The 24,677-nt window shown below is 40.1% G+C and overlaps 2 protein-coding genes across 2 annotated transcripts in view; one reads left to right on the top strand and one right to left on the bottom strand.

Annotated features, from left to right (window-relative positions):
* Positions 1-3,458: 3,458 nt before the first annotated feature.
* Positions 3,459-22,327, bottom strand: slc39a3 (solute carrier family 39 member 3). The gene is made up of 4 exons (XM_079836418.1): positions 22,070-22,327; positions 19,509-19,686; positions 13,464-13,594; positions 3,459-5,520 (listed from the first exon to the last, which is right to left on the bottom strand). Exons 2-4 carry the CDS (start codon positions 19,633-19,635, stop codon positions 4,924-4,926), a joined length of 855 nt encoding a protein of 284 aa, XP_079692544.1. The 5' UTR covers positions 19,636-19,686; positions 22,070-22,327; the 3' UTR covers positions 3,459-4,923.
* A 547-nt stretch (positions 22,328-22,874) lies between these two features.
* creb3l4 (cAMP responsive element binding protein 3-like 4) overlaps positions 22,875-24,677 on the top strand; it is a 31,572-nt gene continuing 29,769 nt past the window's right edge. The window contains exon 1 of the mRNA XM_079836416.1: positions 22,875-23,041. Coding sequence (XP_079692542.1) covers positions 22,994-23,041 — 48 coding nt within the window. The 5' untranslated portion in view covers positions 22,875-22,993. The remainder of the gene's footprint in view (positions 23,042-24,677) is intronic.

Below are 24,677 nucleotides of genomic sequence, written 5' to 3'. Positions count from 1 at the left end.
AAATTCAAGCTTGGCCTTTGGCGTTTTAACACTCGATGGCTCCGTGACAAATGTGGACGAGGTCGAGCTGGAAGCCATGTTAATCTTGGACTAAATCGGCCACCGAACGCGCGTCTATTTCGCTTCAAATGCTCGATTTATACACACGTCCAATTCACTCAAGACATGCGAATGGATTCAAAATGATCAAGCGTCCGACTAGATGTGATTTTGACGTTCTATTGGCGTTCGGTGTGAACGCAGCATAAGGATGTGAATGTTGTGGACATATCCCCAATAACACACATAATGACCTCCAGCTAATATCACAACTGTAGCTCTTTTAGATTTATTTTGTAATACTTTCACATTGGATACATGATTGAAATCAGATGCATCATTGTTCAAAGCCCCACCCAACTAACTATCTATCTCTGTGTCAGAGAAGCCACATCACTGGAACAAGTGTCCACAACCAGAGAATCCAGAGGCTGTGATGATGGGATTGTATCAAATTTTCAGGTTGCATTAATTTATCACTGTATATACATTATTGTGATATTGAAATAAGTCGCTATTGAACAGTGTTGACGGTGTTACAGTTTAATAACCTTTTTAAAGCTCCACTGTGTGATATTTTCCCCCATCTAGTGGTGAACTTGTATATGACCATACAGTGAATATTAGTTTCTGTTCCTCTCAATTCCAATTTCGTTTGAACTCCTACGGTGGCTGATTTAGTCCAAGATTAACATGGCTTCCAGTTCGCCCTCGTCCACATTTGTCACGGTGCCATCGAGTGTTAAAACGCCAAAGGCCAAGCTTGAATTTACGGGAATGTCCCTCTTTGGCTAATGTACTTTCAAGATGGAGGATCAACATGGCGACCGGCATTCGAACCCTCACCCGTATGTGTTTACAATGGCATATTATAAACTTATGAGAATACTTTATTACTCGAAAGAAGTAAATATACATTAATGAGCACATATATTTCTGAAAGAACTAAGTGTTTTTAGCTAAGAATAAACTAAAAAAGTTACACAGTGAAGCTTTAATATAAAAAAGTTTAGTTTATTTATATAGCACAATACAACAACAGTCGCTGCCCATTGTGTGCTTGGTTTGGGCTAGTTTTGGGCTTGGTTTGGGCTTGTTTTGGGCTAGGTTTGGGCTTGTTTTGGGCTAGTTTTGGGCTAGGTTTGGGCTTGTTTTGGGCTAGTTTTGGGCTTGGTTTGGGCTAGTTTTGGGCTTGGTTTGGGCTAGTTTTGGGCTTTTGAACTTGTTTTGGGCTAGTTTTGGGCTTGTTTTGGGCTAGTTTTGAGCTTGTTTTGGGCTAGTTTTGGGCTTGGTTTGGGCTAGTTTTGGGCTTGTTTTGGGCTTAGTTTGGGCTTGGTTTGGGCTAGTTTTGGGCTTGTTTTGGGCTTGGTTTGGGCTAGTTTTGGGCTAGTTTTGGGCTTGGTTTGGGCTAGTTTTGGGCTTGGTTTGGGCTAGTTTTGGGCTTGGTTTGGGCTTTTTGGGCTAGTTTTGGGCTTGGTTTGGGCTAGTTTTGGGCTTGGTTTGGGCTTGTTTTGGGCTAGTTTTGGGCTTGGTTTGGGCTAGTTTTGGGCTTGGTTTGGGCTAGTTTTGGGCTTTTTGGGCTAGTTTTGGGCTTGGTTTGGGCTTGGTTTGGGCTAGTTTTGGGCTTGTTTTGGGCTTGTTTTGGGCTAGTTTTGGGCTAGTTTTGGGCTTGGTTTGGGCTTGGTTTGGGCTAGTTTTGGGCTTGGTTTGGGCTAGTTTTGGGCTTGGTTTGGGCTAGTTTTGGGCTAGGTTTGGGCTTGGTTTGGGCTAGTTTTGGGCTTGGTTTGGGCTAGTTTTGGGCTTGGTTTGGGCTAGTTTTGGGCTTGGTTTGGGCTAGTTTTGGGCTTGGTTTGGGCTAGTTTTGGGCTAGTTTTGGGCTAGTTTTGGGCTTGTTTTGGGCTAGTTTTGGGCTAGTTTTGGGCTTGTTTTGGGCTAGTTTTGAGCTTGTTTTGGGCCCAAAACAACAGTGTGAGACCTCGTGTGGCATTTATTGATTCTCCAGGCAAATACACCGTTCTGACAATCGGATCATACACACGTGTGTGTGTGTGTGTGTGTGTGTTGTTGCACAGGAACACACAGTCTGATCATAAATACTGTAGCACTTTGTCTAATAGCCTTTATTAATATAAAACAGTTCAGCAAAAGCAAACAGGAAATGTGGCAAACATCTGTGAGGCGAGGAGCAGATAAACCAGCGCCTCCTGATTACACTGAGATGTGTGTTTGGGGAACAGCTTTGCTTTCTGACCCTTGACCCTAACCTCAGACTTTCGTGAACAGGATGGCAGTGCCCAGAGCGAATCCCGTGAGCAGCAGCGCCACCTCATGGACGCGGTGCTTCGGGGAGGCCGAGTCCTGCCACAGCAAACCCCCGATGGGCTAGTTTTGGGCTTGGTTTAGGCTAGTTTTGGGCTAGTTTTGGGCTTGTTTTAGGCTAGTTTTGGGCTAGTTTTGGGCTTGGTTTTAGGCTTGTTTTGGGCTAGTTTTGGGCTTGTTTTGGGCTTGGTTTGGGCTAGTTTTGGGCTTGTTTTGGGCTAGTTTTGGGCTTGTTTTGAGCTTGTTTTGGGCTAGTTTTGGGCTTGTTTTGAGCTAGTTTTGGGCTAGTTTTGGGCTTGGTTTGGGCTAGGTTTGGGCTAGTTTTGGGCTTGGTTTGGGCTAGTTTTGGGCTTGGTTTGGGCTAGGTTTGGGCTTGTTTTGGGCTTGGTTTGGGCTAGTTTTGGGCTTGGTTTGGGCTAGTTTTGGGCTTGGTCTGGGCTAGGTTTGGGCTAGTTTTGGGCTTGGTTTGGGCTAGGTTTGGGCTAGTTTTGGGCTTGGTTTGGGCTAGTTTTGGGCTTGGTTTGGGCTAGTTTTGGGCTAGGTTTGGGCTTGTTTTGGGCTAGGTTTGGGCCTGGTTTGGGCTAGTTTTAGGCTAGTTTTGGGCTTGGTTTGGGCTTGGTTTGGGCTTGTTTTGGGCTAGTTTTGGGCTAGTTTTGGGCTTGTTTTGAGCTAGTTTTGGGCTTGTTTTGGGCTTGTTTTGGGCTTGGTTTGGGCTAGTTTTAGGCTTGTTTTGGGCTAGTTTGGGCTAGTTTTGGGCTTGGTTTGGGCTTGGTTTGGGCTAGTTTTGGGCTTGTTTTGAGCTAGTTTTGGGCTAGTTTTGGGCTAGTTTTGGGCTTGGTTTTAGGCTAGTTTTGGGCTAGTTTTGGGCTAGTTTTGGGCTTGTTTTGAGCTAGTTTTGGGCTAGTTTTGGGCTTGTTTTTGGGCCCAAAACAACAGTGTGAGACCTTGTGTGGCATTTATTGATTCTCCAGGCAAATACACCGTTGTGACAATCGGATCATATGTGTGTGTGTGTGTGTGTGTGTGTGTGTGTGTGTGTGTGTGTGTGTGTGTGTGTGTGTGTGTGATGTTGCACAGGAACACACAGTCTGATCATAAATACTGTAGCACTTTGTCTAATAGCCTTTATTAATATAAAACAGTTCAGCAAAAGCAAACAGGAAATGTGGCAAACATCTGTGAGGCGAGGAGCAGATAAACCAGCGCCTCCTGATTACACTGAGATGTGTGTTTGGGGAACAGCTTTGCTTTCTGACCCTTGACCCTAACCTCAGACTTTCGTGAACAGGATGGCAGTGCCCAGAGCGAATCCCGTGAGCAGCAGCGCCACCTCATGGACGCGGTGCTTCGGGGAGGCCGAGTCCTGCCACAGCAAACCCCCGATGGGCTAGTTTTGGGCTTGGTTTAGGCTAGTTTTGGGCTAGTTTTGGGCTTGTTTTAGGCTAGTTTTGGGCTTGTTTTAGGCTAGTTTTGGGCTTGGTTTTAGGCTTGTTTTGGGCTTGTTTTGGGCTTGTTTTAGGCTAGTTTTGGGCTTGTTTTAGGCTAGTTTTGGGCTAGTTTTGGGCTTGTTTTGGGCTAGTTTTAGGCTAGTTTTGGGCTTGTTTTGGGCTAGTTTTAGGCTAGTTTTGGGCTTGTTTTGGGCTTGTTTTAGGCTAGTTTTGGGCTAGTTTTAGGCTAGTTTTGGGCTTGTTTTAGGCTAGTTTTGGGCTTGGTTTTAGGCTTGTTTTGGGCTTGTTTTGGGCTTGTTTTAGGCTAGTTTTGGGCTTGTTTTAGGCTAGTTTTGGGCTTGGTTTTAGGCTTGTTTTGGGCTTGTTTTGGGCTTGTTTTGGGATTGTTTTGGGCTAGTTTTGGGCTTGGTTTTAGGCTTGTTTTGGGCTAGTTTTGGGCTAGTTTTGGGATTGTTTTGGGCTTGTTTTGGGCTTGTTTTGGGCTTGTTTTGGGCTAGTTTTGGGCTTGTTTTGAGCTTATTTTGGGCTAGTTTTGGGATTGTTTTGGGCTTGTTTTGGGCTAGTTTTGAGCTTGTTTTGGGCTTGTTTTGGGCTAGTTTTGGGATTGTTTTGGGCTAGTTTTTAGCTTATTTTAGGCTTGTTTTGGGCTTGGTTTTAGGCTTGTTTTGGGCTAGTTTTGGGCTAGGTTTGGGCTAGTTTTTGGCTTGTTTTGGGCTAGTTTTGGGCTTGTTTTGGGCTAGTTTTGGGCTTGGTTTTAGGCTTGTTTTGAGCTTGTTTTGGGCTAGTTTTGGGCTTGGTTTTAGGCTTGTTTTGGGCTAGTTTTGGGCTTGTTTTGAGCTAGTTTTGGGCTTGTTTTTTTTCGGATCATATGTGTGTGTGTCTGTGTGTGTGTGTGTGTGTGTGTGTGTGTGTGATGTTGCACAGGAACACACAGTCTGATCATAAATACTGTAGCACTTTGTCTAATAGCCTTTATTAATATAAAACAGTTCAGCAAAAGCAAACAGGAAATGTGGCAAACATCTGTGAGGCGAGGAGCAGATAAACCAGCGCCTCCTGATTACACTGAGATGTGTGTTTGGGGAACAGCTTTGCTTTCTGACCCTTGACCCTAACCTCAGACTTTCGTGAACAGGATGGCAGTGCCCAGAGCGAATCCCGTGAGCAGCAGCGCCACCTCATGGACGCGGTGCTTCGGGGAGGCCGAGTCCTGCCACAGCAAACCCCCGATGGACACGTGGATGAAGATGCCAGCGGTAAGACCCTCGAGGGCGCAGCGCATCAGCTGGACCTGAGCGCTCACACTCATCCCGAACCCGAACCCGATCCCGATCCCGGCCGGACGGGCCAGGGAGAACAGCAGCAGGCCGGCGGACACCAGGGCCGGGCGGAGGCCGCAGTGGCTGAGCCGGGCGGAGAGGGCGAACGCCATCAGTCCCTCGTGGAGGAGCAGCGGCACACACTCCTGCAGATCCCACTGCACACTCAGACCCTGCAGGAGCGCACACACACACACACTCAGCTCCAGCAGGAACACACGCAGACCCGCGGGGCCCCTGGAGCGCTGGAGGGGCCGGCCCGCCTCCTCTATGAGCGCCTGCTTCTCCACAGAGACCTCGTCCGCCGGCTCTCGCAGCGCCAGCAGCATCTGCTCCAGCACCAGCACCAGCAGGAAACCCATCGCCAGCAGGAACTCGGCCAGCGGGAAATGCAGCTGCGCAGACGGAGAGGAGCATCAGCGCATGCGGAGGACACAGCGTTCAGAGGAATACACCCTAAAAAAAAGGTTCTATATAGCACCAAAAATGGTTCTTGTCTTGTAATCATAGGGGAACCTTTTTTAGTGCTATACAGCACCTTCCCAGATAACAATTTTTGGTTCCCAGAACGTTCCCAGAACAGACATCCTAACGTTCTCTATTGGTTAGCCAGGAAAGTTTTCTTTACGTAAATAGAACGTTCCCTGTTGGTTTGGAGAACGTTCCCCTAACCTTCCCAGAACGTTCCCGGAACGTTCCCCTAACCTATTTACTCCGATATAATTTACCCTGCTGTGCGTCAGTAATCGTCCAGCAATGCCCGTGTCCCATATGGTATAAGCGGCATGGAAAACAGATGAATGGACGTCAATAATCAGTAGCCTACTACAAACCATGTCTTGTTTTGAACTTATTTAATCAATAGAAATAATTCAAGCACATAAACCTTCATATGGAGGATTAAATAAGATTGAATTATGCATTTCGTAACTTGTATCACTGACGACACCTACTACCACAACCAGGTACGTTTAAGTGCCAAATAACAATGACTTCAACACAATATGTGGTTTTAAAATATGAATTTTATTCACAGACATTAATAATGAATAAAGATTACTTTAACTGGGATAACTGCATTATTTTCTTACCACTGAATTAACGGAACGTAGCCTTCTCTCTTTTGGTCAGTAAACCAAATCTCCTCGGTTAACATCATGTTGTCTTCAATTACTTGTCAAATCTCTGTGAAATCACACTATTTACACTGGTATATTTATTAATTATAACCCATTATTAAATAAAGATCGATAAACTAATGTTAGTTAGTCGGTAAAAACGAAATGACCGTTAATTTTTTAATTACGCGAGTGCACGTCTTTCTGTGGATGACGAAAGAAAGCACGTGCTGGAGAAGTGCGCACAGATCAGAGGCGCGCAGTAACGAAATATACAAATAAACCTGCGTATATATTATAAAAAAATGTAATCTAAAAATAACCTGCAGGGAACGTTCTGGGAAGGTTCTCTTTAGGTTATAAAATAAACCCCAAAAATAACCTGCAGGGAACGTTCTGGGAAGGTTCTCTTTTGGTTACAAAAACACAACCAATAGAGAACGTTCCCAAAACGTTCTTATTTGGTTCCCTACAAAAATAACCAAACGGGAACCATATGGGAACGTTCTGTGTTTATTGGGTTAGGGCGTTTTCACACCTACCTTGTTTGGTCCGGATTTTCGGACTTTTCAGTTTGGTCCGAATCAAAATGACCGGTGTGAAACCTCCCCTGACCACGGGCCGGACCAAACAGACGAAATTTGGTCCGACGAAAAGAGGTCGTCTCGGTCCGGATCAAACTGAACAAAGGTTCGGTTCGTTTCTAGTGTGAAAGCATTTTCTGTATGGTTCGGACTTTCAGACCATTTACAGGAAGTTCCTGTTTATGTTTAAATATTATAACGTTATTTTTAAATTCAATCTAGGCTACATTGATTATTAAAAGTGAAAATATGCGCAATATGTCAGTAGACAGAAGTTCAGAAATTATTTTGAAAGAAATGTTGCTTAGAAAGCCTTTCTTTAATGTGAATTTCGTTTTGTATACATTGTATCTTAATTTTAATCAACGTTTAATCAGATAATTGCCTGGATTTAATAAATAAGAAGCAAATAGTCTATAGCAGACAATAATAGCGGGAGCGATCACATGCTTTACACATGAACTGGAGCGTCTCAAATAAACCAGGCTACTCCTCTCACAAACATGAGAAATATGTGTATATAAAGCTAGAAATGTCCACTTTTAAACGTAACGAATAAAAAAATAGTCCAGCAATGCACACTGTTCAATAGTGGAGCGATATGCGTCCGTTCATTCACTCTTGTCAAAGATTACAAATCGTTTACAAACCAATCAGTGTCCAGATGCCGCCCACATGATGAAGACGAGTGGACTCAAGTGTGTCATGTTCAGTTCTTTAGTGCGCTCGCATGATGGCAATGTGAAACCAAACCAAAACTAACCGAATATATATAAAAAGTATCAAAACATGAACTTCGGTTCGGACTCTCAGGTGTGAAAACGCCCTTAGTCAAAGAACCTCAAAGTCTGTATTGCGTTCACTGGATTCTGTCTACCATTCAGCTCTACGATTTATAACAAAAGCCGACTATAACACACACCACTGCAATTTGTACAGCTTATCTGGTTGGTTACCTCTGTCTATACGCAGACAACGCAATTGGTTGATTTTCATTTAGAAAGCAATTACTGGATCATTACCATCATATTTATCAGTATTCTCGTTACAATGCTCCGTCAACCTGGAACGCACTACAGAAAGAACTGAAACTAAACATGTTTATCTCCATTTCTGATTTCAAGTCATATCTGGCAGACACTTGACATCATACATGTGAGTGTGTCTAGACTTTTTGTTGTTTACAGCCTGCATATTCTCACTTGTTAATTGTATTTATGTTTTTTATGTTGTGTCCATCTCTGTTTTTATGTCTTTTTAAGCTATGTGCTGCCTTTTCTTGGCCAGGGCTCACTTGAAAAAGAGACTACTGTCTCAATGTGACTACCCTGGTTAAACAAAGGATGAATAAAAAAAATATAAAAAAAACGCTGAAGCACCAAAATTGGTGCTATATAGCACTAAAAAAAGTTCCCCTATGATTACAAGACAAGAACCATTTTTGGTGCCATATAGAACCAAATATTTTTTTTTTTTATTCCTCCAGTGTAGATCAGCTGTTCTGTGAACATATAGTAGTGTAATACACACTCTCACAGACACACACACTCTCCAAATCATCTGTTCTTTATGAATATACCCAAACTTTAAACTCTTGTGTATACACAGCGGCAAGAGAGTGTGTGAGCCGCTTGCAGAATCTGTGAAAATGTAATTGATTTCAACAAAATACATTTTATTTATTTAGTGCTGTCCTGAATGAGATATTTTACATAAAATATGTTTACATGCAGACAACATTTTTTTATTTTATTAAAATACATTTTAATTCTGAAGTTATTAAAATAATCTGTTCAATAGTTTATAAACCCTTGATTCTTAATCGTGTGTGTGTGAGATGATCCTGATCTTCTGATTTTCCTGATGATCCATGGCTGTGTGTGTGTGTGAGAGGTGTGCAGACTGTGATTCTGTGTGTGTAGATGTGAGGTGTGTGTGTTTGTGTGTAGAGACTGATTCTGTGTGTGTAGATGTGAGGTGTGTGTGTTTGTGTGTAGAGACTGATTCTGTGTGTGTAGATGTGAGGTGTGTGTGTTTGTGTGTAGAGACTGATTCTGTGTGTGTAGATGTGAGGTGTGTGTGTTTGTGTGTAGAGACTGTGATTCTGTGTGTGTAGATGTGAGGTGTGTGTGTTTGTGTGTAGAGACTGTGATTCTGTGTGTGTAGATGTGAGGTGTGTGTGTTTGTGTGTAGAGACTGTGATTCTGTGTGTGTAGATGTGAGGTGTGTGTGTTTGTGTGTAGAGACTGTGATTCTGTGTGTGTAGATGTGAGGTGTGTGTGTTTGTGTGTAGAGACTGTGATTCTGTGTGTGTAGATGTGAGGTGTGTGTGTTTGTGTGTAGAGACTGTGATTCTGTGTGTGTAGATGTGAGGTGTGTGTGTTTGTGTGTAGAGACTGTGATTATGTGTGTGTAGATGTGAGGTGTGTGTGTTTGTGTGTAGAGACTGTGATTCTGTGTGTGTCGATGTGTGGTGTGTGTGTTTGTGTGTAGAGACTGTGATTCTGTGTGTGTAGATGTGAGGTGTGTGTGTTTGTGTGTAGAGACTGTGATTCTGTGTGTGTAGATGTGAGGTGTGTGTGTTTGTGTGTAGAGACTGTGATTCTGTGTGTGTAGATGTGAGGTGTGTGTGTTTGTGTGTAGAGACTGATTCTGTGTGTGTAGATGTGAGGTGTGTGTGTTTGTGTGTAGAGACTGTGATTCTGTGTGTGTAGATGTGAGGTGTTTGTGTGTAGAGACTGTGATTCTGTGTGTGTAGATGTGAGGTGTGTTTGTGTGTAGAGACTGTGATTCTGTGTGTGTAGATGTGAGGTGTGTGTGTTTGTGTGTAGAGACTGATTCTGTGTGTGTAGATGTGAGGTGTGTGTGTGTTTGTGTGTAGAGACTGTGATTCTGTGTGTGTAGATGTGAGGTGTGTTTGTGTGTAGAGACTGTGATTCTGTGTGTGTAGAGACTGATTCTGTGTGTGTAGATGTGAGGTGTGTTTGTGTGTAGAGACTGTGATTCTGTGTGTGTAGAGACTGATTCTGTGTGTGTAGATGTGAGGTGTGTGTGTGTGTTTGTGTGTAGAGACTGTGATTCTGTGTGTGTAGATGTGAGGTGTGTGTGTTTGTGTGTAGAGACTGTGATTCTGTGTGTGTAGATGTGAGGTGTGTGTTTGTGTGTAGAGACTGTGATTCTGTGTGTGTAGATGTGAGGTGTGTGTGTTTGTGTGTAGAGACTGTGATTCTGTGTGTGTAGATGTGAGGTGTGTGTGTTTGTGTGTAGAGACTGTGATTCTGTGTGTGTAGATGTGAGGTGTGTGTGTTTGTGTGTAGAGACTGTGATTCTGTGTGTGTAGATGTGAGGTGTTTGTGTGTAGAGACTGTGATTCTGTGTGTGTAGATGTGAGGTGTGTGTGTTTGTGTGTAGAGACTGTGATTCTGTGTGTGTAGATGTGAGGTGTGTGTGTGTTTGTGTGTAGAGACTGTGATTCCGTGTGTGTAGATGTGAGGTGTGTGTGTTTGTGTGTAGAGACTGTGATTCTGTGTGTGTAGATGTGAGGTGTGTGTGTTTGTGTGTAGAGACTGTGATTCTGTGTGTGTAGATGTGAGGTGTGTGTGTTTGTGTGTAGAGACTGTGATTCTGTGTGTGTAGATGTGAGGTGTGTGTGTTTGTATGTAGAGACTGTGATTCCGTGTGTGTAGATGTGAGGTGTGTGTGTGTGTTTGTGTGTAGAGACTGTGATTCTGTGTGTGTAGATGTGAGGTGTGTGTGTTTGTGTGTAGAGACTGTGATTCCGTGTGTGTAGATGTGAGGTGTGTGTGTTTGTGTGTAGAGACTGTGATTCTGTGTGTGTAGATGTGAGGTGTGTGTGTTTGTGTGTAGAGACTGTGATTCTGTGTGTGTAGATGTGAGGTGTGTGTGTTTGTGTGTAGAGACTGTGATTCTGTGTGTGTAGATGTGAGGTGTGTGTGTTTGTGTGTAGAGACTGTGATTCTGTGTGTGTAGATGTGAGGTGTGTGTGTGTGTGCAGACTGTGATTCTGTGTGTGTAGATGTGAGGTGTGTGTGTTTGTGTGCAGACTGTGATTCTGTGTGTGTAGATGTGAGGTGTGTGTGTTTGTGTGTAGAGACTGTGATTCTGTGTGTGTAGATGTGAGGTGTGTGTGTTTGTGTGCAGACTGTGATTCTGTGTGTGTAGATGTGAGGTGTGTGTGTTTGTGTGTAGAGACTGTGATTCTGTGTGCAGTGATTGATTTGTGTGTGTGATTCTGATCTGAGGACGATTGAGTGACGCATTCAGAGCTGGGGGTGAACACTTTTGCACAGGATGAAGATGGCCAAATGTTTCTTATTTTGTTTAAATATATTTTTTCTTTTCATTTAGTCCTGCCCTTCTGAAGATACTCACACGTTTCCCTAAAGAAAAATTAAGTTCAATTTACCCTGATCTTCAAATTCAGAGAATTCAGCTGCAGTTTTGTCTAAATGTAAACATCTTTTATGTAAAATATCGTATTCAGGACAGCATTAAATAAAACATAACATGCGTTCTGTGTGATCTCTTATTTTGTTAAAACTATTCAAGGGTTAGTTCACCCAAAAATGTAAATTGTGTCATTAATGACTGAGCCTCATGTGGTTGGACACCCGTCAGACCTCCGTTCATCTTCAGACACAAATGAAGATATTTTAGTGTAAATCTGATGCTCTGAAAGGCCTCCATTGGCTCAACTTTACACTCTCAAGACCCTTAAAAGACACTAAAGACTAAAGTTACAAAGTCCATCTCACTACAGCGGCTCTACAATAACTTTACGATGCGACGACAATAGTTTTTGTGCGCTAAAAAACCCTAAATAACGACTTATATAGTGATGACGATTTCAAAACACGGCCTCATGAAGCTTCGAAGCGTTATGAATCAGTGAGTCGATTCAGCAGTTTGAAGCGTTATGAATCAGTGAGTCGATTCAGCGGTTTGAATCGCCAAATTTCAACAGTTTGACACGCGATCCGAATCATGAATCGACTCACTGATTCATAACGCTTCGAAGCTTCATGAGGCCGTGTTTTGAAATCGTCATCACTATATAAGTCGTTATTTAGGGTTTTTTAGCGCACAAAAACTATTGTCGTCGCATCGTAAAATTATTGTAGAGCCGCTGTAGTGAGATGGACTTTGTAACTTTAGTCTTTAGTGTCTTTTAAGGGTCTTGAGAGTGTAAAGTTGAGCCAATGGAGGCCTTTCAGAGCATCAGATTTACACTAAAATATCTTCATTTGTGTCTGAAGATGAACGGAGGTCTGACGGGTGTCCAACCACATGAGGCTCAGTCATTAATGACAGAATTTACATTTTTGGGTGAACTAACCCTTTCACAATTTCCCAGATTCTGGAAAAGGTTCATACACTTTCTCTTGAAACTGTGCAATAATGAAGAGTTAATGAAGATATTCTGATTCTATAGGGATGATCTGGACTGGAAGCGTGTGGGCTGAGGGTGGAGCAGCGGCTGATTATGGGTGGAGCAGCGGCTGATTATGGGTGGAGCAGTGGCTGATGATGGGTGGAGCAGTGGCTGATTATGGGTGGAGCAGTGGCTGGTGTGAGGATGGGTGGAGCAGTGGCTGGTGTGAGGATGGGTGGAGCAGTGGCTGATTATGGGTGGAGCAGTGGCTGGTGTGAGGATGGGTGGAGCAGTGGCTGATTATGGGTGGAGCAGTGGCTGATTATGGGTGGAGCAGTGGCTGGTGTGAGGATGGGTGGAGCAGTGGCTGGTGTGATGATGGGTGGAGCAGTGGCTGATTATGGGTGGAGCAGTGGCTGATTATGGGTGGAGCAGTGGCTGATTATGGGTGGAGCAGTGGCTGGTGTGAGGATGGGTGGAGCAGTGGCTGATTATGGGTGGAGCAGTGGCTGGTGTGAGGATGGGTGGAGCAGTGGCTGGTGTGAGGATGGGTGGAACAGTGGCTGATTATGGGTGGAGCAGTGGCTGATTATGGGTGGAGCAGTGGCTGGTGTGAGGATGGGTGGAGCAGTGGCTGGTGTGAGGATGGGTGGAGCAGTGGCTGATTATGGGTGGAGCAGTGGCTGGTGTGAGGATGGGTGGAGCAGTGGCTGATTATGGGTGGAGCAGTGGCTGGTGTGAGGATGGGTGGAGCAGTGGCTGGTGTGATGATGGGTGGAGCAGTGGCTGATTATGGGTGGAGCAGTGGCTGATTATGGGTGGAGCAGTGGCTGATTATGGGTGGAGCAGTGGCTGGTGTGAGGATGGGTGGAGCAGTGGCTGATTATGGGTGGAGCAGTGGCTGGTGTGAGGATGGGTGGAGCAGTGGCTGGTGTGAGGATGGGTGGAGCAGTGGCTGATTATGGGTGGAGCAGTGGCTGGTGTGAGGATGGGTGGAGCAGTGGCTGATTATGGGTGGAGCAGTGGCTGATTATGGGTGGAGCAGTGGCTGGTGTGAGGATGGGTGGAGCAGTGGCTGGTGTGAGGATGGGTGGAGCAGTGGCTGATTATGGGTGGAGCAGTGGCTGATTATGGGTGGAGCAGTGGCTGATTATGGGTGCAGCAGTGGCTGATTATGGGTGGAGCAGCGGCTGATGATGGGTGGAGCAGTGGCTGGTGTGAGGATGGGTGGAGGTGAGACTCACAGCGAGGCCGAGCCGGCTGAAGGTGTCTCTGCTGTGGTTCTGGTAGTCGGGCAGCAGCTCCAGCAAACAGGAGGACAGAAACACCCCAGCAGACACACACGAGGCCAGACTCACGACCCGCGGCCGGGCACCTGCGACACACACACACACACACACACACACACACACACACACACACACACACACACACACACACACACACACACACACACACACACACACACAACAGCGGGTCATTCATGGGGGTCACACCTGTATTTTTATTATTCGGATCAAACTGATAAATCTGAAAATCTAGACCAAACAAGGAAAGTGTGAAAGTCTTTAAAAGCCGTTCAGTTTTATTGCTATGATTATAAATGAGTTTTTAATATGAGCTCTTAATCAGACATTAGGACTATTAAAGGGGTGGTAAACCACGATTTCACTTTTCTAACTTTAGCTAGCGTGTAATGTTGCTGTTTGAGCATAAACAACATCTGCAAAGTTACAACGTTCAAAGTTTAAAGCAAAGGGAGATATTTGCTTTTAAAGAAATCAGTTTCTAAGGACTACAGCAAACGGCCGGTCGGGACTACAGACATTCCTGCAGGGTCTGTGACATCACCAGCCCCAATATTTACATAAACCCCTCCTCTGAGAATATGAAATAAGGGGGGGTGAGGCCATTTTGTATCGCGGCGCTGTTGTGGTATAGTAGGCTGGAGTGTTGTTGCCGCGATGCAGAGGAAACGCTGTTATTTTCATCCGGATTGCAGGTCTGGGGCACTTGCTCTGTTCAGCCTTCATAGGGACGGGGGTGCGTTGCAGAGCGTTTAACATACAGCATGTTATATGCACGTGTGTTTGAGTCAGCGGGGAATCAGGCGCGCGCAGGGCTCTCTGCAGCACATCTAACAGAGGAAAACATCCACCGTCTTCGCGATTTCAATGCCAGATTTGCACAACGTCAGCTGCGTGAAAAAAACACTGCCGGTGCGTGGATGCACGACGCGCGCGCTGCACATTTCACGGAGGACAACACAAACTTCCACAAACTTCGCGAGTTCAATACAGGATATGCACAACGGCTTGTCCTGAAAGCTGGATTTACAAACAGAAGCTGTTTACGGGCCACAACCTATAAGTCTGATTTATTTTTCATCGATGTGTTTTCCTGTAATAGGTTGTACATTGTAGCAAGGAAGTAAACAGATGACAACGCTGTTCTGCAAACCAGTCTGTTAAATGCTCATTCATACTTAACGTTATCCGACGAACACCTAACGTTACAAACACTAACGTTAAAATCTCAACAGCGAACCTGACATTAGTGTAAATTATTCTTTGATTAGAGCTTTTATGTATTGTTTATCTACAGGCATGCTAAACATGCTTCTGTGTGTGATTTGGCTAACTTACTAGTTAAAGCCAGTGCTTAGTGTTTGTTTTGGGTTAGTTCTTGCGACAGATATTTGGCTATAATCGTTCTAAAAATACAAAAGTTAAAGTGCCATTCAGTAGCGATCATTATAGATCCGCAGTCTTTACTCTTGAGGACTGAACAGCTTCTGCTCGATCATCTTCACTCAAATGTTCTGGGTCTGATTCGGGCTCAGATTGGGATGGTTTTATTGACGCCGTTGTTTCAAAGCACAGCCTCCGGTAAGGGGCGTGGCGTTTCCGACAAACGTGCACTAGGCGGTTAGCCAATCACAACACACTGGGCCAGCTAACCAATCAGAGCCCATCACGTATGTTTGAGGGACCAGCTTCAGACAACCCGGAAACCATCAGACCGTTTTACAAGGAGGGACAGAGCAGTGTAGAATAAAGGTCAAATATATGAAAAAAAGGCAATTTTTTTTAAAACGAAGCATGAACACATGTTACAGTGCACCCCACAAACACAGCCAAGCCTTCAAAAGAATGTGTTTTACCACCCCTTTAAAGCTTGTTTACGCCACTGAATAAAAAAGAAAAAGGTTATTGCGACTTCTCAATATTCTGAAATGTTTTTTCCTCGCAAAAAAGTCAGTCTTTTCCCTCATAATTCGACTTTATAACTCGCAAAAGCGACTTTGTATCTCACATTCTGAGAAAAGTAGTAAGAATTACAAGATATAAACAATTCTGACTTTATTAATTCTGACTTTGTATCTCACAATTCTGACTTTATTCCTCACAATTCTGACTTTATTAATTCTGACTTTATATCTCACAATTCTGACTTTATTCCTCAAAATTCTGACTTTATTCCTCACAATTCTGACTTTATTAATTCTGACTATTAATTTTGACTTTATCTCACAATTCTGACTTTATTCCTCAAAATTCTGACTTTATTCCTCACAATTCTGACTTTATTCCTCAAAATTCTGACTTTATTCCTCACAATTCTGACTTTATTAATTCTGACTATTAATTTTGACTTTATCTCACAATTCTGACTTTATTTAACAAAATTCTGACTTTATTAATTTTGACTTTCTCACAATTCTGACTTTATTTAACAAAATTCTGACTTTATTAATTTTGACTTTCTCACAATTCTGACTTTATTTAACAAAATTCTGACTTTATTAATTTTGACTCTCACAATTCTGACTATTAATTCTGACTTTATTAATTTTGACTCTTACAATTCTGACTTTAAATAACAAAATTCTGACTATTAATTCTGACTTTATTAATTTTGACTCTCACAATTCTGACTTTATATAACAAAATTCTGACTATTAATTCTGACTTTATATCTCACAATTCTGACTATAACAAAAATCTGACTTTATTAATTCTGACTTTATTAATTTTTTATATAACAAAATTCTGACTTTATATCTTCCAATTCTGACTTTATTAATTCTGACTTTATATCTCACAATTCTGATTTTATTAATTCTGACTTAAAGGGTAACTAAACCCCTGCTCAGAGCTTAACTCCACCCACTGGCAATTTTCAAAAAATGCTGTAAAAGTGGGCGGAGCCGAGTGGAGACAGAGGGATGAACCGAGGGCGGGGCTGAGCGGAGGGTGTGCACCTGAGACCCGCAGTGATGGATTGATTGACAGCTGTCAGACTCGCGAGTCGCAGAGATGGAGAATGACTGGAGTGACGGCAGCTTTGCAACAGAGCGGTCATTTCTCCTACCTTCACCTGAAGTGGAGGAGGGTGGATTGTCTGTAGACACAAACCCGGAGCCTCATCAATGCGAGCCGCTGCTCAGACTGCGTTAACTCCCGATGCAGACGATGCTAGCGAAGCAGCCGCGCAAGAGAACTGACCTAATCTATCTGCGTCCGCGGCAACCACTGGCGTGTCAGGGTTTGAAAGCGCGTCTCATGTATGAAAATTATCTGTACACATGACGGGCGGCAATAATATCGCAAGAAAAGCCTGACGTGTACTGACAACTGCATTATTGAACCGTATTTTCTTCAATACAATGTTAAAGCAAGTGTCAAGTGAGTTTCATTCATAATGTTTCTACTTCATGTAATATGACAGTTCATACTGGAGTAAAGCCGTTCTCATCGTGTGATTGGGGGAAACATGAGGGCGTGGTGAGCTCGTGCTAGGGGCGCGGATAGTGAGCCGTTGGCAGTGCCATCCTACGCCACGATGACCCACAACGTCCAATAGGAAAACTCAACTGCAGTAGCCACCGTTCACCTTAAGAGGGCAGCACTTTGGCGGTTTTACACCATATTTTATAGAATTAAAACACTTTATACTCAAATGTCAAAACATTTACTCAAATCAATGAACAGCATTAATAAAGCCCCAGTATTACAGATCATTAACTAAAAAAAGTTGGTTTAGGGTTTAGTTACCCTTTAATTTTGACTTTATATCTGACAATTCTGATTTTATTAATTCTGACTTTATTAATTTTGATTTTATATCTAACAATTCTGACTTTATTAATTCTGGCTTTATATCTCACAATTCTGACTTTATTAATTCTGACTTTATATAACAAAATTCTGACTTTATATCTCACAATTCTGACTTTATTAATTCTGGCTTTATATCTCACAATTCTGACTTTATTAATTCTGACTTTATATAACAAAATTCTGACTTTATATCTCACAATTCTGACTTTATTAATTTTGACTTTATATCTCACAATTCTGACTTTATTCATTCTGGCTTTATATCTCACAATTCTGACTTTATGTAACAAAATTCTGACTTTATTAATTCTGACTTTTTTAATTTTGACTTTATATCTCACAATTCTGACTTTATTAATTCTGACTTTATATAACAAAATTCTGACTTTATATCTCACAATTTTCACTTTATTAATTCTGACTTTATAGTAGGGGTGCACCGATCCGATATTAGGATCGGATATCGGCCGCGATACTGACAAAATAGCTGGATCGGGGATCGGAAAAATTAACAGATCCACAAGCCGATCCAGGTGTTTTTTTCCGTCGCAGCAGAACCTACGTCATTCGTCAGCTTCACGTGTGTCGCATGCTAGAAGGGAGCGAGCCAGAGAGTCGGCTGTGTGGAGGAGATATTTCACGCTTGCCACGCCAACTAGTTCGTCGCTGTTTCGAGGGTATTACTGCAAAGTCAGGGTCTTTCCTGCATTGACATTTTTTTGACGGCCAAAGCCTAATTTGATGAGTTATTGTGATTTACGAGTGATGTAGAACAGATGCTGCGCTTGTGACTGAGTGACAGAGAGACCGATCTGAGAGCTCCTCCCCCGCGCGCGCTCTCTGGGTCTTCAAAATAATCAGTGTTCGCTCTCATATTTCACATATTAATCCAAATCAAAAGCTCGGAAGACCGAAACCATGTTGCACGTGACACATTCGGACAATTTTGTCCTTGAATTATCACTGGGTGTGAATTGCGCTCAAAAAACATTGACTCTTCTCTGACCAGCTGACATAAAGCATACTTTCAATAAGCGGGAGACAAATTATATCCAGTTATGAAGTGTTTTCTGTGTGTTGACATCTTTCGCGATGTTCTTACAGACGGGATTCGCACACAACGCGTCTGCTAATGTCCGATTCGCGACCTAATGACTCCTTTGAACCGAATCATTTTAACGACTGGCCAGAACAACTGATCTGTCCAACACTGAACTCATGAACTCAGTTTATTAATTTACTCAGAACGCAACTGAAATGAGAACACAAGTGTGCTTACCCATTTTAGCAAGAGTGGGTAGTAAGAATTAGTTTTAATTATCAACAGTATTTCATCTTATTTCTGTTGACAATGTAGTAAAATAAATAGGCCTAGCCTACAATCATTTAATCTGGAGTGAGGTGAAACCAGAACAAAGTTGTTATTAGCTAGCTGAAATTTTTTATTAAATTGCATATGGTGGAAAATTAGACTATTTGTTAATTTGTAATGCTACTTTTTAATATTGATATGATTATATACCAAAACAATTATCTGTAGTGTAAAAAATGTTTGGTAACTGTCAGATTACTATTGTATGTTTGACCAATACACTGTTTTTTGTTTCCACTGCTACATTTTATTTATTTAAAGAAGTTAGATTACATTCTATTTTAGATTTGAATGCACAATTGTTTTTTAAATAAATAAGAATTCAACACCTTACATAAATCTGTTATTTTGTCTTAGTTATGATTAGTTAGTAAAGTCTGGTGCCTTTAGTCTCTTCAAGGAAGGTATAAGGTGGAAGATATACAGTTTATTATTAATTCAACAATATATCGGATCGGTATCGGGTATCGACAGATACACAAAGCCCAGGCATCGGTATCGGTATCGGGACTGAAAAAGTCGGATCGGTGCACCCCTACTTTATATCTCACAATTCTGACTTAATTAATTCTGACTTTATCTCACAATTCTGACTTTATATCAGAATTATGTAAACTCGCAATTGCGAGAACATGTTTTAGAATTGTGAGATTAAAAAAAGTTTCTGCAACCTACGGTAATTGTTTTGGGCCAGTGATTAAACTCTTAATTATTTTCCGGTAAATGTAAAGTTTTCTGTAATTTCCGCTGTGTTTTCCAGGACCAGTGGGAAGCCTGAGGGTCAGAGGTCACACCTGCAGCTCGTCGGATCACACACAGCGAGCCGAAGCCGCACAGCAGACTGAAGCACACCATCAGAGTCAGCATGACCAGCTGGAGGCGGAGCCCTGATGACCACACCCAGCCCAGCTCCATCAACATCAGCAGCGGTGGAGCAGCGGTGGAGCAGCGGGGCGGGTCTCTACATCACACCTGAGGGACCACACACAATTCTGACTTTATTCATTCTGCCTTTATATCTCACAATTCTGACTTTATGTAACACAATTCTGACTTTATTAATTCTGACTTTATTAATTTTGACTTTATATCTCGCAATTCTGACTTTATTAATTCTGACTTTATTAATTTTGACTTTATATCTCGCAATTCTGACTTTATTAATTCTGGCTTTATATCTCACAATTCTGACTTTATGTAACAAAATTCTGACTTTATTAATTCTGACTTTATTAATTTTGACTTTATATCTCGCAATTCTGACTTTATTAATTCTGGCTTTATATCTCACAATTCTGACTTTATGTAACAAAATTCTGACTATTAATTCTGACTTTATTAATTTTGACTTTATATCTCACAATTCTGACATTATTAATTCTGGCTTTATATCTCACAATTCTGACTTTATGTAACAAAATTCTGACTTTATTAATTCTGACTTTATTAATTTTGACTTTATATCTCGCAATTCTGACTTTATTAATTCTTGCTTTATATCTCACAATTCTGACTTTATGTAACAAAATTCTGACTTTATTAATTCTGACTTTATTAATTTTGACTTTATATCTCGCAATTCTGACTTTATTAATTCTGGCTTTATATCTCACAATTCTGACTTTATGTAACAAAATTCTGACTTTATTAATTCTGACTTTATTAATTTTGACTTTATATCTCACAATTCTGACATTATTAATTCTGGCTTTATATCTCACAATTCTGACTTTATGTAACAAAATTCTGACTTTATTAATTCTGACTTTATTAATTTTGACTTTATATCTCACAATTCTGACTTTATTAATTCTTGCTTTATATCTCACAATTCTGACATTATTAATTCTGGCTTTATATCTCACAATTCTGACTTTATGTAACAAAATTCTGACTTTATTAATTCTGACTTTATTAATTTTGACTTTATATCTCGCAATTCTGACTTTATTAATTCTGGCTTTATATCTCACAATTCTGACTTTATGTAACAAAATTCTGACTTTATTAATTTTTACTTTATATCTCACAATTCTGACTTTATGTAACAAAATTCTGACTTTATTAATTCTGACTTTATTAATTTTGACTTTATATCTCACAATTCTGACTTTATTAATTCTGGCTTTATATCTCACAATTCTGACTTTGTAACAAAATTCTGACTTTATTAATTTTGACTTTATATCACAATTCTGACTATTAATTTTGACTTTATATCTCACAATTCTGACTTTATTAATTCTGACTTTATTAATTTTGACTTTATATCTCACAATTCTGACTTTATTCATTCTGGCTTTATATCTCACAATTCTGACTTTATGTAACAAAATTCTGACTTTATTAATTCTGACTTTATTAATTTTGACTTTATATCTCATAATTCTGACTTTATGTAACAAAATTCTGACTTTATTAATTTTTACTTTATCTCACAATTCTGACTTTATTAATTCTGGCTTTATATCTCACAATTCTGACTTTATGTAAGAAAATTCTGACTTTATTAATTTTGACTTTATATCTCACAATTCTGACTTTATTCATTCTGGCTTTATATCTCACAATTCTGACTTTATTCATTCTGGCTTTATATCTCACAATTCTGACTTTATTCATTCTGGCTTTATATCTCACAATTCTGACTTTATGTAACAAAATTCTGACTTTATTAATTTTGACTTTATATTTCACAATTCTGACTTTATGTAACAAAATTCTGACTTTATTAATTCTGACTTTATTAATTTTGACTTTATATCTCAGAGATAACACACACACACACACACACACACACAGTCTGGATACATTCCTGTTACGCAATGTTCATTCCTGTTATCAAATTGTTATTCTCTAAAAAGTAAAGTTAAACCACTGCTTTTCTCAATTGTGTTATGTTGATCATTTATCCAATAGTTTAATTAATTACATGATAAAATAAATAAATAAACTTGAGGTTTGGGTCTCTTTAAAATAAAAATGGCTTTGATTTCTTTTTTTTTAAATACACCTTGTGTGCATATATAGTGATTTTTAGTGACAAATACCAATTATTTAAACATGCAACCAACCATTTCTTTAAAATAAACACTTTTGTATGAGAGGAAAACAAATCAGTTGACATTTCTTTTAAACATGAGAAAAGTACATCCATCTCCCACTTTGAAACCTCGTAAAAAAGGAAATAAAGTTACCTGAGATTAAACAATATACATTTTGATCAGTTAAATATGTATTTTATTAGATTCAGTGTTTAAAAAATGTTACAACAGGTAACCATTCGGTGGAATGGCTCACTAAACATCATTCAAGAAACACTGTCAGACTTCGCAATAGTTCTCAAAGTACTCACCAACACACAGACTGAAGCAGATTCTCGAGCTTTGTGTTGTTGGATCTTTTCTAGATTAAACTTCATGCGTTCGAACGAGACTGAATCAAACGCGTCCGCGAATAACGGCTATCCGCGCGTTGTGTTGCTCGTGTTTATTGTGTTGTGTACTCGTGGGGTTTTGTGAGGATTTTCCAGTATGAGGTTTTCCAGCACTTCTGTTCCTGTTTTCGGGAAGGGGACGGTGAGTCACGACATGTTCCGAATCCGATTCACTTCAGGGAGCGATTCAGTGGACGAGTCAGTTGCCTGAACGATTCAATTCACTAAAAAGATCCGGCTCAAAAGAGTGAATCATCTGTGAAGCGAGTCGCACTGTGCACAAAGAACATCACAAACATGAATTTGGGTGCACTTTGTTATATACTTCATCACAGAGGGCGCTATTTAACTAAAACAATTATTTTAAACAACAAGTATAATGTTTTACGCGTCATTGGTAATGGAAACTATCCTCATTAATCGCTATAAAATTATTAAAAATAATTTAATTGAATTCTCGCAAATTATTAAAAATAATTGTAAAGTTAATATATACGTTAAAACGACTATGATTGGTCCATCCTGAGTAGGGGGATGACAACTACCAGGAATCACGTGACCGTATGTGTCTTTAAAAAAGGTCTGAAACATAAAAGCGACACTGAGAAACTTTAACATACTTTGAAGTGAATATCCACAGAGAAAGGTAAACAAAAACAAAATACTGTTTTAAAAGCGGAGGCGCGTGATGATGTGCGATTGGTCCGCGTCTCCCCAGAGCCCCGCCCACACGCCGAACGCGGATGTGGATTAAACCGAACCAAATGAACCAGAAGATCCGGATCCACACGGGGAAATATCCGCGTATTCTCGCACAATAAACCGAACACGCGCGTGTGGAGGATGCGGGAAGACGAGGTTATGCCCGGGGACGTTAAACCCACCGAGCGAGTGAGTAAAGCACGCAGAACACAGGGGGAACGCGGTTTGTTTACTGTGATTGATTGACAGCTCGACTTCAGCCAACACACACACACACACACTGCATCATCTGTGCTCTAATCTAATCTTCATGTGTGTCGATAGCACGGGTATTATATCTGTTCTGTAATGCAAAGATAGTTTAGTGAACTAAAAGGTGTTTTATTTGATGTATGTGTATTAAGGTAAGTGCAAACCCTCACCAGGATGTGCACATCCGCCCACAGGCAGAAGCCCCGCCCCCTCCTCGTCACGTGTCACTCTACCTGACACAGGTTACTTCTACACTGTACAACAAATGTCATTTTGACAGAAAAATTGCTTAACCATGTTTTTTTTCGTGCATTGATCAGTTTTGAGGTCTATTTTGCTTCCATTACATGTGACTAGTGGAGAGAAAACATGCCAAACACACTTTATCGTGTTTATATTTTATCGTGTTTATATATTATTGTGTTTATATTTTATCATGTATATATTATCGTGTTTATATTTTATCATGTATATATTATCGTGTTTATATTTTATCGAGTTCATATTTTATCGTGTTTATATATTATCGTGTTTATATATTATCGTGTTTATATATTATCGTGTTTATATTTTATCGTGTTTATATAGTATCGTGTTTATATTTTATCATGTATATATTATCGTGTTTATATTTTATCGTGTTTATATTTAATTGTATTTATATTTTATCGTGTTTATATTTAATTGTCTTTATATATTATCGTGTTTATATTTTATCATGTTTATAATTAATTGTCTTTATATATTATCGTGTTTATATTTTATCGTGTTTATATTATCGTGTTTATATTTTATCGTGTTTATATTTTATCGTGTTTATATTATCGTGTTTATATATTATCGTGTTTATATTTTATCGTGTTTATATTATCGTGTTTATATTTTATCGTGTTTATATTATCGTGTTTATATTATCGTGTTTATATTATCGTGTTTATATTTTATCGTGTTTATATATTATCGTGTTTATATTTTATCGTGTTTATATAGTATCGTGTTTATATATTATCGTGTTTATATTTTATCGTGTTTATATATTATCGTGTTTATATTTTATCATGTTTATATTTTATCGTGTTTATATTTTATCGTGTTTATATAGTATCGTGTTTATATATTATCGTGTTTATATTTTATCGTGTTTCTATATTATCGTGTTTATATTTTATCATGTTTATATTGTCGTGTTTATATTTTATCATGTTTATATTATCGTGTTTATATTTTATCGTGTTTATATAGTATCGTGTTTATATATTATCGTGTTTATATTTTATCGTGTTTCTATATTATCGTGTTTATATTTTATCGTGTTTATATATTATCGTGTTTATATTTTATCGTGTTTATATAGTATCGTGTTTATATTTTATCGTGTTTATATATTATCGTGTTTATATTTTATCGTGGTTCTATATTATCGTGTTTATATTTTATCGTGTTTATATATTATCGTGTTTATATTTTATCGTGTTTATATATTATCGTGTTTATATTTTATCATGTTTATATTGTCGTGTTTATATTTTATCATGTTTATATTATCGTGTTTATATTTTATCGTGTTTATATT

This window comes from Gobio gobio (assembly GCF_949357685.1).
Source record: "Gobio gobio genome assembly, chromosome: 15".
NCBI lineage: Eukaryota > Metazoa > Chordata > Actinopteri > Cypriniformes > Gobionidae > Gobio > Gobio gobio.
This window is presented reverse-complemented; position numbering and strand designations above follow the sequence as displayed.